Source organism: Scardinius erythrophthalmus (genome assembly GCF_964197995.2).
Source record: "Scardinius erythrophthalmus genome assembly, chromosome: 19".
NCBI classification, from domain to species: domain Eukaryota; kingdom Metazoa; phylum Chordata; class Actinopteri; order Cypriniformes; family Leuciscidae; genus Scardinius; species Scardinius erythrophthalmus.
The window spans coordinates 5,531,872-5,548,058 of record NC_138239.1 but is presented as its reverse complement, the minus strand read 5'-3'; the positions used below and the strand labels follow the sequence as shown (position 1 = coordinate 5,548,058).

The window sequence follows — 16,187 nt, the reverse complement described above, 5'->3', positions numbered from 1 at the left end:
TTGTGGATGTCTTGATTTCTTGCGCATTCATGTAATCAGATATTATTGCGCCCGCACACTGTATGTAAAATCAAAACATCTGCTCTGGAAACCGTCTGTGAAGAGAGATGCTGCTTGCATTTGTGCTTGGATAGAGTCGTGCTTATGCAGTAGCCTATGTCTTCTTTAAAGTCAGCGTTTCTTTACTGTACAAACAACATCTGTCTTTTTGGGCCTATAAAACTAAGCTGTTTATCGAGGCTTTTGATATACACAGCCTCGGTATCACTAATGCGAAGGAGTGCACGAAACAAGACATCATTTGCATGCATACAAATATGCAATATGACATTTAAAAATAACAAAATTGTGACAATTCTGTTTATAAATGAGTAACTGTGTTAATGAGGTTTAGATGCAGATAGATAGATAGATAGATAGATAGATAGATAGATAGAAAGAACAGACATGAGGCATATTGAAATGGTTTTACATGCATGCATGATTACATCTGAATCACAGACTCCAAAAATAGCTGCACGAGTTCTTTAATATTGCCCAGCATGCATGTAACCTTATTTAATTACCCTGAGGCAGGAACCGTCATCACATACAGAAGCAGAGCGTAAAAAATATGCATGCATGTGCAAGCTTTATGGCATCCCTTAACCTTAGATAGCACTCTTAAGCCTTGATCTCTAGATAGAACATAATAATCCCTGTGATTCCACTCTAGAAAATGTGTGTGTGGGTTATCCAGTGCTGTCATTGAAACACTGCAGAATTCATTCTTTTTGCCTTCTGTTTTTTTTTTTTTTTTTTTTTTTTTTGGTAAAGTGAACCATGGTGGATCCATTGGAACCTGATGACCAGAGTAAATTCAGAGGGACACAGTTTGAAAGCCCAGCTGCAGCCTCTGAAGCACCATGTCTACCTGAGCCAGGTGATAATAGAGAGACAGATGTTAGTGTGGATTCCAGTCCACAGACAGAGCCCAGTACTGATCCTGTACCGAGCTCTCAAGAACCATGCCAGCAGCAAAACAATCAACCAGAAGAGCAAAAACTACATCTGGACCTTTACAATTTTGACTCGCCAGTAGCGGAAGGCAGTCGGTATGTCCTGACAAGCCCTCGCTCTCTCGAGGCATGTGCACGTTGTGGAGTGAAACCTGTGGAACTTCTGGCTCGTCCACTGTCTGATTTTGCCCGTGAGGCACCCGGCCGCAGCATGCGTGTCGCCACAGGAATGTTTGAGATATATGAGAGGGATAGACATGCTAAACTCCGACACTGTAGAGAGGAGAGAGAGCGGATTATCAGAGAGGAGAAGAGGCGAAATCTGCAGGCAGCTCTCAACAATAATGGTGGTCCGCTGGCTTCAGAGAAGTCACAGGAAACTGTAAATGCTAATAATAATCATAGTTTAACAACTCAAGCCCACAAAATAGCACCTACCTGCAGCGGTGCACCCAAAAAACAATCTGCAACATCTAATCCTAAAAGCATGACAGCGGGATCAGGACTGGTTACTACAGTGTCCACATCCAGCTCTCCTCCGTTCTCAAAAGCCAATCCAGTGAACTCTGCTACTACTGCTAAAGGAACGTCTGCAAAAAAGCCCAAGTCCCTTGAAGTAGAATCTGGGGGAAAACCTCAAGGTTCAAAACCTTCAATAATCCAACGATCAATTCAGTCAGCTCCAGGAGGTCAGGCCACAAAAAAAACTTTTAGTACTCCTTCAAAGGCTCCAAATACCTTCCCCAGATCAATACAAAAACCTCCTTCTTTTCCAAGGACATCAACTTCACTTGCCCCAACAGTGTCGAAATCTTCTGTCCAAAGTCCTGCCAATGGCATCACAAGTACATTTGCACAGCATAATGGACACATCATCTCCAAATCAAAGGTTAGATGCAGAAGCCACTCGCTGGAGTCTTTGCAACGAAGGCGTGACGCGTTTTGTTCCTCGACTGCTTCAACAACGAACACCACAACTACTACATGTACCTCCTCTGAATCTGCTTCCTCTTCCTATAGCTGGGAAGGGGCAAGAGATCACTGGGCTAAGACATCAAGCCCGCATGCCCGCACTTTAGCTACCTTTAACTCTCTGATGGGTCGCAGTTTAAGCTTGGGAGACCTTAGCCACTCTCCACAGACTATGCAAAAAGTGGAGCGCATTGTGAAGGAGGTGAAACGCAGAGGACTTAAAGCTGTTCCAGAACGTGACCGAAAGATTGCTGCGTTAATGCTGGCCAGGTACCAAGAGGAGGACATAATGAGCCAGACACGCTACGTAGCACACCTGCAATGGGACAGTGAGAAGCGCCTAGAGGAGCTGCGACGGGAACGCGAAGAGCGGGAGAAACAGAGGGCCGTGCAGCAGTGCCAACGAGCATGGCAGTCGCAAGTTTCTACCCGGCAGCGCTGGCTTAACCAGCAGGAGCGAGAGGCTGCAGATGCCAAACTTCGCCAAGCAGTGGAAAGTGAGGAGCGTTGGAGGGAATTGGCTGAGCAACAAGAACGCAGCCGATTGCAGAAACTGCAACAGGCTGCTCGTGAGGAGAAACACAAGAAGTCGTTACAAGAGCAGAACCTTAAAGCTCTGGAGGAGGACCGAGCTGCTGTTCTTGAGCAAGAGAAGCTGCTGCTCAAGGAGAAACTGACTATTGCAGAGCTGAAGCGGCAGGAGCGAGAGCACCAAGCACAAGAGGAGCGTCGTGGGCTCAACCGTGCCGAGAAGAGGCGCCATGCAGCTCTTATCCAAGAGATCGCACGTCGTGAAGCAGACGAGCGAGAAGAAGCTCGGAGAACTGCCGACGAGAAGTTAAATAGGTCTTTGGAGAACTATGAGCAGATACAAGAAAAACGTGGGCAAGAGCTAAAGGAGAAAGCTAAGCGAGAAGAGAAGCAGATCCAGAAAGCAAGACGGGCCGCCGAGCTGCGTGAGCAACAGCAGAAGGAACAGATGGAGGCAAAGGCTCGGGAAGCTGAAAGACGAGCACAACAAGCTGCTCAAGTGGCCGAAGTGCGGGCGCGGGAGAAGGCCCAACGTGCGGGGCAAAGCAGGCAGGAAAAAGAACGACTTCAGAGGCTCAACCGTCAACGTGTCGAGGAAGAGGAGAAACAGCGCCGGCTAGAATTGTTGCAGTCCATTGAGCGCAAACTGGAAAAAAGTGAACAGATTTTCCGAGAAAAACGTGCAGTGTTGGAAAGTGCCCGATCCGTGGCCCGCGCATCTTTCCATGTGCGAGATCGCGTTCGCGAAGAGACAAACATGCGCACCTTTGACAAGATGGCCCTGGAGGCTCAGTTAAATGCAAATTTAGTTGAGAAGTGAGCAACTGTACAACTTATTTGCTCTTTCCATGCACATCTGTCTAGAAATAAGTTGTGCTTGAGCCTACATGCTAGCCTCATCACCAAACTACAGCAACAAAACTGATGGTCATGCCCTCAAGTGTTTTACCTAAAGATTCATTATTCCTGATGCTGGATCATTTTCATCATGTCATCTAAAGAAATATTTTTCTGTATTTCTATATTTTAAATGTTAATCGAAGAACTTTGTGCTTATGTGTGGATGATCATATGTCGGGGCATGATTGTTTTTTTGTAACTTGGCAGCCATGTTGCTTTGAGAGCTGTATATAAAGAGTTCATTGTTTACAAAGATGTTTGGCACTATGGCAACAGTGATGGCTTCTTTCTAAGGGTGGCTTTATTTCTTAGAAGAAGAGAAAGAAAAGGGGGAGGGGATGCTTCTCCCAGAGTCCCAGAGTAAATCTTTTGAGGGAGACTCAAGGCCATTGCAGGGTGAGCCATGACTTGATGTGTGTAAACCAAACTCTGGCGAAATGCGGAGTCAGGACATGACAAAGAATGATCTCAGCACAGTGTATCTGCTGATGAAGCACAGGAGTCTTTGGTCAGCAATTCCACACTGTCATCCCCTGCATTCCTTCAGGTGTGTTCAATCATTTTTTCCTCATGAGCTTCATTCGTCTTTACTACTGTATATATGGCATGTTAGTATACACTGTAAAAAATAGTGAAGCAGTAGGCATCATGTATGGGAATAATGCACAGTCATCCAGACATTTTTGCTAAATAAACCCTGACATGATGAACAAAAACACAATCACTGAACTCCATCAGTGGTCATTATTAAGAAATAATTGATCGCTAAATACAATTGACCAATCAGTATCAATTATTTCTGAGGGGGTACATTATTGATCTCATCACATTTTGTGAGGACCATCCAATCATAATCTTGGGAATAAATATGATAACTAAAAACAGAGAAAGTGGAGAGCATTGCATTGTGGGATATGGTGTTCTGTGCAGTATGCTTTGTTTTATGATGCACATTTTGGGAGCAGGTCATACAGAAAATTTGCATACTATGCACTACATTTCACTACATTTTGAACATTGTCTGCACATTGATGGTTAACGCATGTCCACTATCATCACATTAAAATAATTTGCTTGTGTAATGTAAATGAAAGTGCACTGAAGCAATATGCATATTGCATGCAAGTTCATATTACATAATAGCTAGGTATTTGCATTCCAACCTTAATTAGGCATATTCACACTTTTGAATGTGACATTGGGAACTTGTGAGAAACAGGGCGCTAGTCAGAAAACATTTGACTAAAAAATGCCATGTCATCCTGGTACGTATCTAGAGAACAGGATTGGAGGAGAGCTCGCGTCGATATCTGTGAGAAAAGCACTGCAGTCGGCATTTCAATTCCTATGAGAGCTTAACCCACAGTGATGTTTGTCACGGCAGCCATCTGTCACAGGATTTCTTGTTCTGTACAGCAGTCAACAACCTGGACAAAAACTGTATTCTGGGGCTAGCATTTTTTTTCAGTGCCTCTGTAGTCTGTACACAGGCTCTTTAGATAATTATTTCATTTATTTGTATGATAATTGCAAAACACATTTCTATCATTGTTATATAAAAAAAAAAATCTAATGAAAAAGATATTTATATATCTCCTCTAAATCCATTCTGTAATTAAAATTAAACTATATTAATGCAGCATTTTACAAAGGAACTACTTTCTTCTAACGCCAAATCTGTTATCCAAGCAAGTGTTACAGCTTAGTTATTAGTTATGTGATAAAAGAAAGCTTCTGTTAATTGACTGTTATCTGGTTTGTCTCTTCTGATGCAGGTTTGGGAGAGGAGAAGATGATGATGACATCTGCGACCTGATTCAGTAAAATATAACCTCCAGGAGACCGCAAAATACATTTCACTTTAATTATGGACCCTTATTCCCTCTCTGGCAGTGACTCAGCTAGGCATGATGTAATTGGAAGGTTTAATAAACACTGAAGCCATTTTACTTCCAGCATATCCAGATGGCTCACCAACAACACTTTTAATAGCATAAAAAGCCAGAAGAAACCATTTCATTTGTATAGATTATTGTATAACAGGCTCGATTTTAAATGGAAGCAAAGTAATGGTGCTGGATCATAACTAAGTAATCAATTATTCCTAATTATTGTAGCTAATAAGTCATAACTATCTCAGTTTTAATGATGATAACCAAAAGAGAGTAATTCATACTCGAAACATAACAGAGCTTTTTAGGGCTATCTGGGAAGCAAGCTAGATATAATACAGATCTTGATTTGTTCACACTGACATTTTTGAATATCAGTTTTGCTGTAGTAAATTTGGCCAGCAATGACTTGAAGATGATTGCATTATCAAGGTGTTATATTTTTGTCTCAGTACCATTCTTTTATTTATCTAAATTAAAATATGTTTCCCATTGGCAGCAATGTTTTATTTCTCATTCCATAGCCTACTGCAAATAAATGTGTAGTCTATTAAAAAGGAACATGCAGATACTTTATCTGAGAACCAATTATTCGGTTTTGAAAATAACATTCTGTATAAAAAAATAAATAAATTCTAAACAATGTATGGTATATTAGTTGTTTTATGTATATGAACATAATGTTAAATGAATTCACTTTATGTGCAAAATTCAGGTTCCGGAAGTAAAAAATGCCATTCATTTTCTCCATATAGGAATTGATTTTTAATGATGACTTGTAAACCTTTAAAGACAAATTACAATAAGCTACAAGGTTGTGAATCAATGGAATATGCTTTTTTTTAAGCCGCCAGCCTGCGCTATTTCAACTTACTCTGAAAATAATCATGTTTAACTGGAGTTCCTGGGGGAAAACTACATTACCCATGATTCTGCCATGAACTCTCCACCAATCAGAGAATCGTGATATATATTATGTATATATATATGTTTTGTTTATTTATTACGATTACAATCTGGTTTTCAAGGGGATCCTAAAAGTCTAATTTACAGCATTAGCAATGCTTCATGGGATTGTAGTTCTTTCCTAGTAGCTGCTTTGTTTGGTTCGGCTTAAGCTCTACTTTTTAAAAAATAATTTCCACACAAATATTTCTAGAACCAAGGTCGCTGAAAAATACACTGAAAAAGTGTGAAAAATATCAAATCATTAAAAAAGCAGCAGCTTGAAGCCATTTTTCTCAGTTACAGTTTTGACAAGTACATCATGGCTCACCATTACTCCTTAGGCTTAAAATACATTTTAATTTGAAGGGCATATTTTTCATAGAAGCTATGTGTTGTTGGACTATAGTTATTTTATTTTCACTAAAAGCTAACATTTGACATTTCAAAGTTCTATTATCCTACAGTGTTATAAATGTACAATTGAAGGACATATTTCCATAATAACACAACCCTGTGTTTGTAGTTTCCTCTTACTGAATCATGTTAAACTTGTTAAACTTTCACCAGAGGTCGCACAGCAGAGATTAGGGAGTTAGTTTCCCCTCCGTCCCAGGCCGTTCTGTCTGTCAGAATCGCGTTAGTCCTCAGACTGAACGGTGTCCTGGCGGGTGATGATCTTGTAGACTCTTCGTCTCAAACAGCTGTCTGAAGTGAGACGCCGGGCGGTTTCCCTCAGCTCTTCCAGACTGGTGGAGGCGGCGTCACCGCGAGAGGAGGCGAAAGATTGAGAGTGCTTCACTGCACACAGGGAAAGAGGGTGGAGCATATGATGAGGAGGTGGAGGCTATTTATTTCCATTGACAAATTAAAAGTAATTTTGGCCACTCCACATGGCATTAGTTTCTCTCATATGTGACCCTGGCCTGGATCACAAAACCAGACACAAGTCGCATGGGTATATTTGTGGCAACAGCCAACAATACATTGTATGGGTCAAAATTATAGATTTTTCTTTTAGGCCAAAAATCATTAGGATATTAAGTAAAGATCATGTTCCATGCAGATATTTTGTACATTTCCTACCGTAAATATATAAAACATTTATTTTTGTGAGTGAATGCTGCACAATCGCGTACATAAATTGACAACTTTAAAGGAGATTTTCTCAATGTTTCGATTTTTTTGCACCCTCAGATTCCAGAAGTTCAAATAGTTCTATCCTAACAAACCATACATCAATGGAAAGCTTACTTATTCAGCTTTCATATGATATATAAATCTAATATATAAAAATAAATACCCATGTGACTGGTTTTGTGGTCCAGGGTCACATGTAAAAACAACTGTAACAATGTGTGTTCTTGTATAGATGGTTTATGAGAACACAAATGTGTATATGACATGGGTATTACAATGTTAACATGGTTTATGAGGACACTTCCCCAAATGGCTTAAAAAAACATACTAAACAGTGTTTTTTTGTTTTGTTTTTTTAAATAAAAAAAATGCAGAAAGTTTTCTGTGATGGGCAGGTATAGTGCAAGACAGTTTGTACAGTATAAAAACTATTACGCATATGCAGAGTTCCCGTAAACCACATATACAAGTGTGCAGCCTTGGTATGCCTATGTGTGTGTGTGTGTGTGTGTGTGTGTGTGTAGTTTAGGTAAATGGGGACAACAGCATGTTTTTTTGAAAATGTAAAAATGCAGAAAGTTTTCTGTGATGGGTTAGTGTTAAGTGATAGAATATACAGTTTGTACAGTATACAAATCATTACGTCTATGGAAAGTCCCCATAAAAGATGGAAACTCAATATATTTCAGGATTCTTTGATGACTAGAAAAAAAACAGCATTTATTTCAAATAGAAATCTTTTGTAACATTATAAATGTCTTTATAGAAAAATGTAAAAGTAAATGTATTCAGTTATCCCCCCCTTTGAACAGTGTATATCTGTAAACCCTATTAACACATTATTTTTCCCTAACTAATTCCAAACTCCAATAATAATAAAACCGTAATGACATAAAATCCTATTAAAAAGTGAAGTCAAAGTTGTAACGGTTTCATTGTCTTGTTTCCAAAAGCGTTGTTAGCCAACTATGTTCCTAAGTTCCACTAAACTGTTTGTTATGGCAGAACTTGGCTTTGTAAAAACACACCGCTGTTTAGTTTATAGTCATCTTCGTCATTGCATTTGCCTGAGTTCTGATTTGTTCCAGTGTTTTTGATTAGTGCACAGTGCAACAGTTAACATTGTTGTGTGTTTGTGTTCTCGCTCTCCATTTAATAAATATCGAGTTTCACACAACTCTTTATTGGATTTGCTACATTGGCTATACCCGTTGCAAAAGTAAACTGCAGAACTGACAACCCTGTTACTTTTCACTTTTGTATCCCAAAATATATAAAATAACACTCTACCAAAAAAAGTTATATTGGTTAACATGTTAAGAAAATGTATAAAAACAATTCATTATATGTTTTGAAAAAATGTAAACAATCTATTATGCAAAGGATGTTTAAAAATCTCCTTCAATGGAACCAGGTTTATAGTGTTACTCAGTTGGAGTGCTGTTTCTGGTAATAGATGCATACGTTACCTCAATATAGAGTTGCGGCTAATGGAACTACTTAGGTGATAATGTGATCATGTGTGCATGCATGCTCCAATACTGTACGTGTAACACTTACACCAGTGCTGTCTGGAGGCCCGTCTCTGGACACGGCAACTTTTGATGCGCCGGGCAGCAGCTTTATGCAGATAGACTGCGTTCTTCATGATGGATGGTAACTTGGCCTCGATCTCCGCAGCACAGATACATTCCTCAAAGAACTCTGGGAGAACAATATACACAACTCGAAGTTCTTATGCAGTTTAGTAACGGTTACTAAAAGATATTTGGAAATGATAAAATAATTCAAGTAATTCTGGATTGAAAGGGCTTTCAAAAGTGGTTCACACTTTATATTAGTTTTCAAGGGACTTCATTTGTTCATGTTGTAGAACACGACTGATGGAAAGTACTCACTGCGGAGATGGCTGACATCTCCTTTCATTCTTTCCTCCCTCTCGCGGGTACGTTCTATTGCATTTAGACCTTGTTCTAGATCTTGCAGGGCTTCCTCAGCCAATTTCAGCCTACGCTCCAGTTCCACACGAGACTCCATCTCCGCCTGACACACACACACACACACACAATAGGACAAATACACACAAACAACATATAATGTATATTATGAAGACGAGTGTAAGGGAAATACATTTCAGATGTGAAAGGTATGAAGGACATGGGCTTTTATAGAATTTCAATTGATTTTTATATCACTTCGAAGTGAGAAAAGATGAGCAGATGATCCAGAGATGGAGAAGAGGTAATGTGACACACAATGCTGTATGCAACTGAACAAATATGTATACTGTTAGATCCAATGCAACCTTAATATAATTCGAATTTTTGTTCTAATTATAATTAAAAGAAATGTATAATTGTTACACATCCAAGTTTTTTTTTTTTTATATATATATCTATGTATATAGTGCTCCACAATTTCAGGGCACATTAGTGTTCACCTTCAGCTCTTCCTCGGTGTGCTGTTTGTCTGCTGTGAGCTGTGTGAGAGACTGCTGGAGAGCTTGAGCTTGAGAAGAATAAAACTCCCTCTCCTCCTGCAGAACTTTGGCTCGCTTCTCATTCTCCTTCAGCCTGCAGGGGGCGACAGAAACAAGGCTCGTCTCACTGGCATGAACACTAGGGACTAGAAAAGCCAGCATTGGCGTGTACTTTGTGAGATGCCACATTTGCAGAGGCTTGTTCTTTGCTTGCTGTTTCCTGTGTAAAAGTGCTGAATAAATTATTGATCATATTCTTTTGTATATTTATTTATCAAAATTTAAAGGGACACTATCTAACTTTTAGTGGTATAAAAAAAAACTGCATGCATTTTGTAGAGGAACATTGTTTTGGTTGTACTTTGGCTCTGCGTGACTTTCTAATAACTAAAAAGGGAGAGAGATTATCCTACTGCTCATAAAACATTCACTTCTAGGCTTAAGAGATACAGTATAACCAGTTTAGATGGAAAGAATCTCAAGCTGACTAGCTGAAGATATTACTGTAGCTTTACCCGTTAATAAACACTAAATTCCAGCACAGCACTACCACAACCATAACGAAATTACCCTTCACAGTAGACAGTAGATGAAGAAGTTTTCAACATTGATAATAATATGAAATGTTTCTTGAGAAACATATCAGCTTATTAGAATGGTTTCTAAAGGATCATGTGACAGTGAAGATTGGAAATGATGCTGAGAATACAGCTTTGCATCACTGTAAAAACTTTGCATTTTTAAAATAAATAAAAAAAGAAAAAAATTATTTGAAACTGTAGTAATATTCAACCCGTTCTCATACCCAAGGCGTCACTTTCAACCATGCTTCAATATCTGACGCTCAAAGCACCCTTTAGCGTCCATATGAGACGCATAACCCTACCACAGACCTAAACCTACCCAACCGAACAGTTTTACTGTATTTTGATTAAATAAATGCAGCTTTGGTGAGCAGAAGATACTTTCTTTAAAAAGAAAATGAACAAATTATAATGTTTTCAAACTTTTGACAGATATTGTACATACTACAGTATATATATATTGCAGCAAACAGTAGTAGTATAAATTAAATTATATACTTATTAAATCTGACATTTTCTAAGAGTTAGCAACAGCAAACAGAAATAAGATTTTTTATTTAAACTAAGTAAAAAAAAGAATAAAAAAAATCAATGACATCTTATCAGGATGTTATTTGTAAAATTGTTGTATCATGCGTAATGGACCATACAGCAGAGTCACATTTATTTATATCCTGCTTTTGAGGTCACTCATATCCGCTAGTCAATCCACTCTCTGTCTTGTGTGCTTCATTCACATCTGATCGATAGACTGGATCATTTAGGGATCAATGTACATTTCCACTGTCAGGATCTCAACGGTCCATTTATTCTAATGCACTTTCTGGACAAACGATGGCTCTGCACACAAACACTGCAACATTCCAAATAAATCTCTTTTTTTTTTTTTTTTTTTTTTTTTTGTAAAAGGAATAGGACATTTTTGTACATGGAAAGAAAATGTGTTATTCACCTGTCTTCTGCCTGTTCTTTCTCTTTCAGCAGACTGCTCATCTGCTCCTCGATCTGCCACAGGTTTCCCTGAAGCTGCACCTCAGGATTATGGGAGTCTAAAGAGGCCCGACGATCACTTCCTGTTCCGGCCACATCCTGTCCTCTTTCTCGTAGCAGCTCGAGGGTGCGCTTTTTCTCTTGGGATAACTCCTGAATTCAGACAGAGTCAGATGTTTGTTATGGACCTTATCAGGGCACTTAATATTCAGTAATATTATTGATTTCTCTGCACTGACACTATTGGGTGAGAATTTACAGTATGGGACCGTTTTCTGCAGAGTTGCTTTAAAGCTGTTTTGACTGCATTTCATAATTGACGAATTTTGTATCATCAACGCTGTTACTGAACACTGAATTGGCTCAAAGTGAATAACGACACTATAATATAGGGCTGCTTATAGCTAAATTGAGGTAATTTCATAATTGGTTAACTTAAAGGACTTTTGATACTCAAGCGGTTAAAAAGCAAAACTGCATGCATTTTGCAGAAGAACATTGTTTTGGTTGTGCTTTAGCTCTACATGACTGTGGTTTGCAGCACCGGTGAACACATGGAAATTCAAAGATGCTGTTGTTCATTCACTACTAGGTCTGAGATATAACCAGTTTAGATGAAAACGTTACTGTAGCTTTACACATTAATAAACACTGGATATTAAATTCTAGCACATCGCTACAACAACCATAATGAAATGACCCTTCACAATAGATAATGCTTTACAATGAACTCTGTTAGAGAGCTACATATGGCAATTTATCTGTCCAATAAAATACCTTACTCACCTGTTGAGTAATAAAAACACCATCATCTCCGCATTGCTTTTACAACATTTCAAATCCCTCAGTTCTCGCATCTCCGAAAAGCCAAGCTAATGTTGATTCATGTTTTATTACGAGCTCGGTCGCGTTCTCTTTTTGCCAGCAGACTCTCCTCTCCGTGTTTGTTTAAAACGGGTGATTCTCCAGAGGTTGGAGATTTAGCGGCTCCATCTCAACCTTTCTGGCTCGCTGTGACAACTAACCACACCATACATGGCTATCTTCTTCTTCTTCTTTTGGGATTTTATGGCGGTTGGCAAACAAATAATAGGTGCATTCCCACCACCTACTGGGCTGGAGTGTGGACCATTGATGGAATAGTCCATCAAGTAGCCGGAACAACTTTTCTCTATTTACTAATATGATGAGACACACACGGGCGAGTGACGTATATAAACAATTTCCCATGAAAATAATTCAGTCTAATATATAAACACTTATAATAGGCTTATCTTAGTGAATCAGGGTAAGACAAAGACACGATTTGGAAGAAGGATTTATGATGTATTGACTCGTTATTTAAATGGTGTTAATTTTACACAAAAAAAAGTTACATGGTAATCTTTAACACAGTTATTGAACTGAACTGAATCTATACTGAACTGACTTCAGCTGAATAATCACACTATTGTCTTTTTTGGAGATGCTTTACAACAGAATTGAATTCTGTTTGCATTATTAATTCTGTTATTTTCCTGTTTATCAAGATGCTTTGAAACAATCTGTATCGAAGGTGACTTGACTACATTGTAAAATGTGCTAGCTAAATATCTTTCGTATGACTCTGCGGTCTCATTCTTCTCACAACATTTTTTTTTTAAACTTCATTTATTTATGCTCCACATCTGAGTTCTGATAAGTCTATGGGTGATTTTGTAATGTTGAGTCTGACAGTACATTGTCCCTTAACTTCCATAAGGACTCTTTTTTTCTAAGATTATATTTTATTTTTGGATACCTCTAAAGACTTCTGCAGAAGTGTGGTGAGATTATGAAGCTCCTCTTTCTCATTTTCCACTCCTTTCAGACACTGAGAAGTACCATCCATATCTCTACCAACACAGAGAAGTAGAACATGTTCAGGGTAAATGACATGATAATATAAACATATTCATTTAATATCTTATCTATTCTAAAGTTGGATTGCTCTCAAGACCCATTTTTATGGCTGGGCACATTTGGATGGATGGATGCAAGAATGACAGAAGGGTAAACGAAAATGTTAATATGTTTGTAAAACTGTTTATAATAGTAAACGTGGTGGGGTGTCTTACATTTTAATTTGCTCTTGTTCTACTTTCAGCTCTTGAACCACTTCTTCAAACTTCTGCTTTTCTTCTTCCAGCAATTGATTCAGTCTCTCCAGCTCCTACAAAACACAGACACACACAGACATATTTATCCATCAGTCATGATGGACTGCATATCTAAACTTATCCATGTACAAACATATATATAATATATAGTATGATATATAATATAATATATAGTCATAATATAGTAATAAAAAAAAAACCTGGAGAACTATATATTTGTGGGTGTAAATCATCATAAATAATGAGCTAACCGCCTTCTCTTCTCTTTGCAAGCACAGTTCCTCAGTCTCCTCCATGAGCTTGTCTAAATAAAATAAATACAATCAAATCAAATAAAAAGACAATACATCACCCTTAATAGATTGTATTGTGAATTTGACATAATAAAATAAAATCAAATAAAGAATATATGAAAGTTGTGTCCATACCCAGGTATTCCTGCTTTTCCTTAGCTAGCTGTAACCCCTGAGCTTCAAGACTCTCGATCATAGCCTCACCCAACTGAGCATTCTTCCAAGTGCTTTAAGAGAATAAATAATAATAATAAAAAAGTAACACTAAAGTCATAATCTATAGCATCTAAAGGCTCAAATGCCCTGAGTTTTTTTTTTTTTTTTAAGTGATGGAAATGATATAATCATTTATCTTTCCACAGAGATGTTAGAAGTCCCTCACACTTTCCCCGACTCGTGTAGCATCTCCACCCACTGACTCTGCTCTGACTCCGACTCCGCAGCCAGGACAATGTTTCCCTGTATCAGGGTAAGGAGAAACATACAGACATATATGTATTATTTTATTTATTTTTTATTATTTATTAGTGATTATTTCTTCCACAGTTAAAAAATAAAATAAAATAAAAAAAATCACCAAAATAGTTTTGCGATTTATGGCTAAAGACCAAATACAAAAATGCTGCATGTGTGACTGAGTGACTTTTTCCTTATATGTATGAAGAGTTCAGATGCAAAAGCCTCTAAGTGCCATCTGAAATTTTCTTCTAGAATGATCTTTTTTATAAAGCTTGTATATTTAAGTTAAGTCATTTCACTTAAATGACAATTAATAGGTAATTTGCATTGCAATTTAAGTGAAAATATTGAACTTAAATATACGAGCTTGATAAAAATGATCAGTGTGGTGCACCTGTCAGTGTAATTATGCAAATTACAAAAGAAGAAAATGCGCTTACAGTGAAGTCCTCGTGGTTGATGACCATGGCAAACGGCATGCTTTGGTCTTCTCTTGGCTCAACAATGCATCCACCCAATGGAATCACCCCCTGACATGAAGGAAAAGGTTCAAACAATTATACGTATCATGCTTTTAGTAAGAAATGTATTAGAACACACTGGACATATTTTTCTGAAGTTACTCTGTATGTTATCTTGGTTAGAAAACCTTTTAAAAGTATGCAATCATCCAACAGCTGTGCTGATATTCAACAAACCCTTTTGCTTGTGTGATGTATATGATTATATAATTCAATTTATAATAACTTATATTTAATTAGTTTAAAATGCATAGTACTGTAAAAAAAAAAAAAAAAAAAAGTTGCTGCCCTAAATTTTTAAGTACAATCAACTTGGATGTTTAAGTCATTTCAACTTAAATTACATTAACCTGACGTAAAAGAATGAGTTGAACCTTGTTTAGCTAAAGTTGATTAGTTAAAGCAATGTAAAAACATATGTTGTCATAACTTACTAATCATATAATTTTTTACAGTGTACTAAAATAATGTGCGATGTTGGTGTACCTTAGGGTGAATGTTGAAATATTTATTGGTCTCAAAGCTTTTTTTCTCATTTTCAGCATAGTACAACAGAAAACTATCCTTGATGATGAAGAATCTGTTATGAAAGCACAAACATTCACGATTAACAGCAACAAGAAATTCAATGATCACCTCGCAGCTAACGCAACACATAATGAACACATTTCCTCCTTTAAGCACTTGTTGAAAACTGTCCATTGCTTCCTCCACAAATTCATAAATGACCGTAAATATAACATTCATTTTACTGGAATTGATCTTTCCTGGAATTGATCTTTATAAGTCCTAATGTACGCTGTACAAAAAGCCACCGGCAGCACAGAGCGTCCTCATAGATCTGACTTACTCAGCTTTAAAGGCACATTTAAAGCATCTCAGGTCAGTAAGCTATAATGATGGGTTACTCGATATCGTCTAAGCTGCAGAGCTTTTAAAGTGCACTATAACAAGGCACCACACAAAACATATTCCAATCATACCGTAGCTTCTTCTTTTGCATCATTGTAACATTATATATTTCATAATAACATGCACTTTGTTATTGACCAGAACAACGAAAACTGATAAACAAATTGTGTATCTCTGTGCAGGGAAAGATCACTAAAAAGAACTTCTAATAAAAGAGTCTCAAGATTAATTTGTTTGATATTTTTGTATGCATACCTGCGGGACCACTTGGCCGAGGGCCTGCCGAAAGGTCTCTTCCACAGAACCCCATACAGTTGCACTTTAGTGCTGATATCCAAAGCGTCCGAGTCAGCTTGCTCCATGGAGGTCCAGGGTGAGAGTAGGGAGGGCTTGGACGAGAAGAACATAGCTGACTCTTTCACAGGAAGAGGGA

The 16,187-nt window shown here is 37.9% G+C and overlaps 2 protein-coding genes across 2 annotated transcripts; one reads left to right on the top strand and one right to left on the bottom strand.

Moving 5' to 3' along the window:
- Positions 1-822: 822 nt before the first annotated feature.
- On the top strand, positions 823-3,321 carry ccdc177 (coiled-coil domain containing 177; the record flags this gene model as incomplete). Its single annotated transcript, XM_081394114.1, has 1 exon — positions 823-3,321. The coding sequence occupies one exon, from the start codon at positions 823-825 to the stop codon at positions 3,319-3,321; it is 2,499 nt and encodes an 832-aa protein (XP_081250240.1).
- Positions 3,322-6,231: 2,910 nt separating this feature from the next.
- plekhd1 (pleckstrin homology domain containing, family D (with coiled-coil domains) member 1) lies at positions 6,232-16,161 on the bottom strand (the record flags this gene model as incomplete). Its single annotated transcript, XM_081394012.1, has 13 exons — positions 6,232-7,039; positions 8,939-9,082; positions 9,277-9,421; positions 9,819-9,951; positions 11,394-11,584; positions 13,212-13,305; positions 13,528-13,622; positions 13,821-13,873; positions 13,998-14,089; positions 14,245-14,321; positions 14,762-14,851; positions 15,329-15,422; positions 16,010-16,161. The coding sequence occupies 13 exons, from the start codon at positions 16,159-16,161 to the stop codon at positions 6,879-6,881; spliced, it is 1,521 nt and encodes a 506-aa protein (XP_081250138.1). The 3' UTR covers positions 6,232-6,878.
- Between the last annotated feature and the right edge of the window lie 26 nt (positions 16,162-16,187).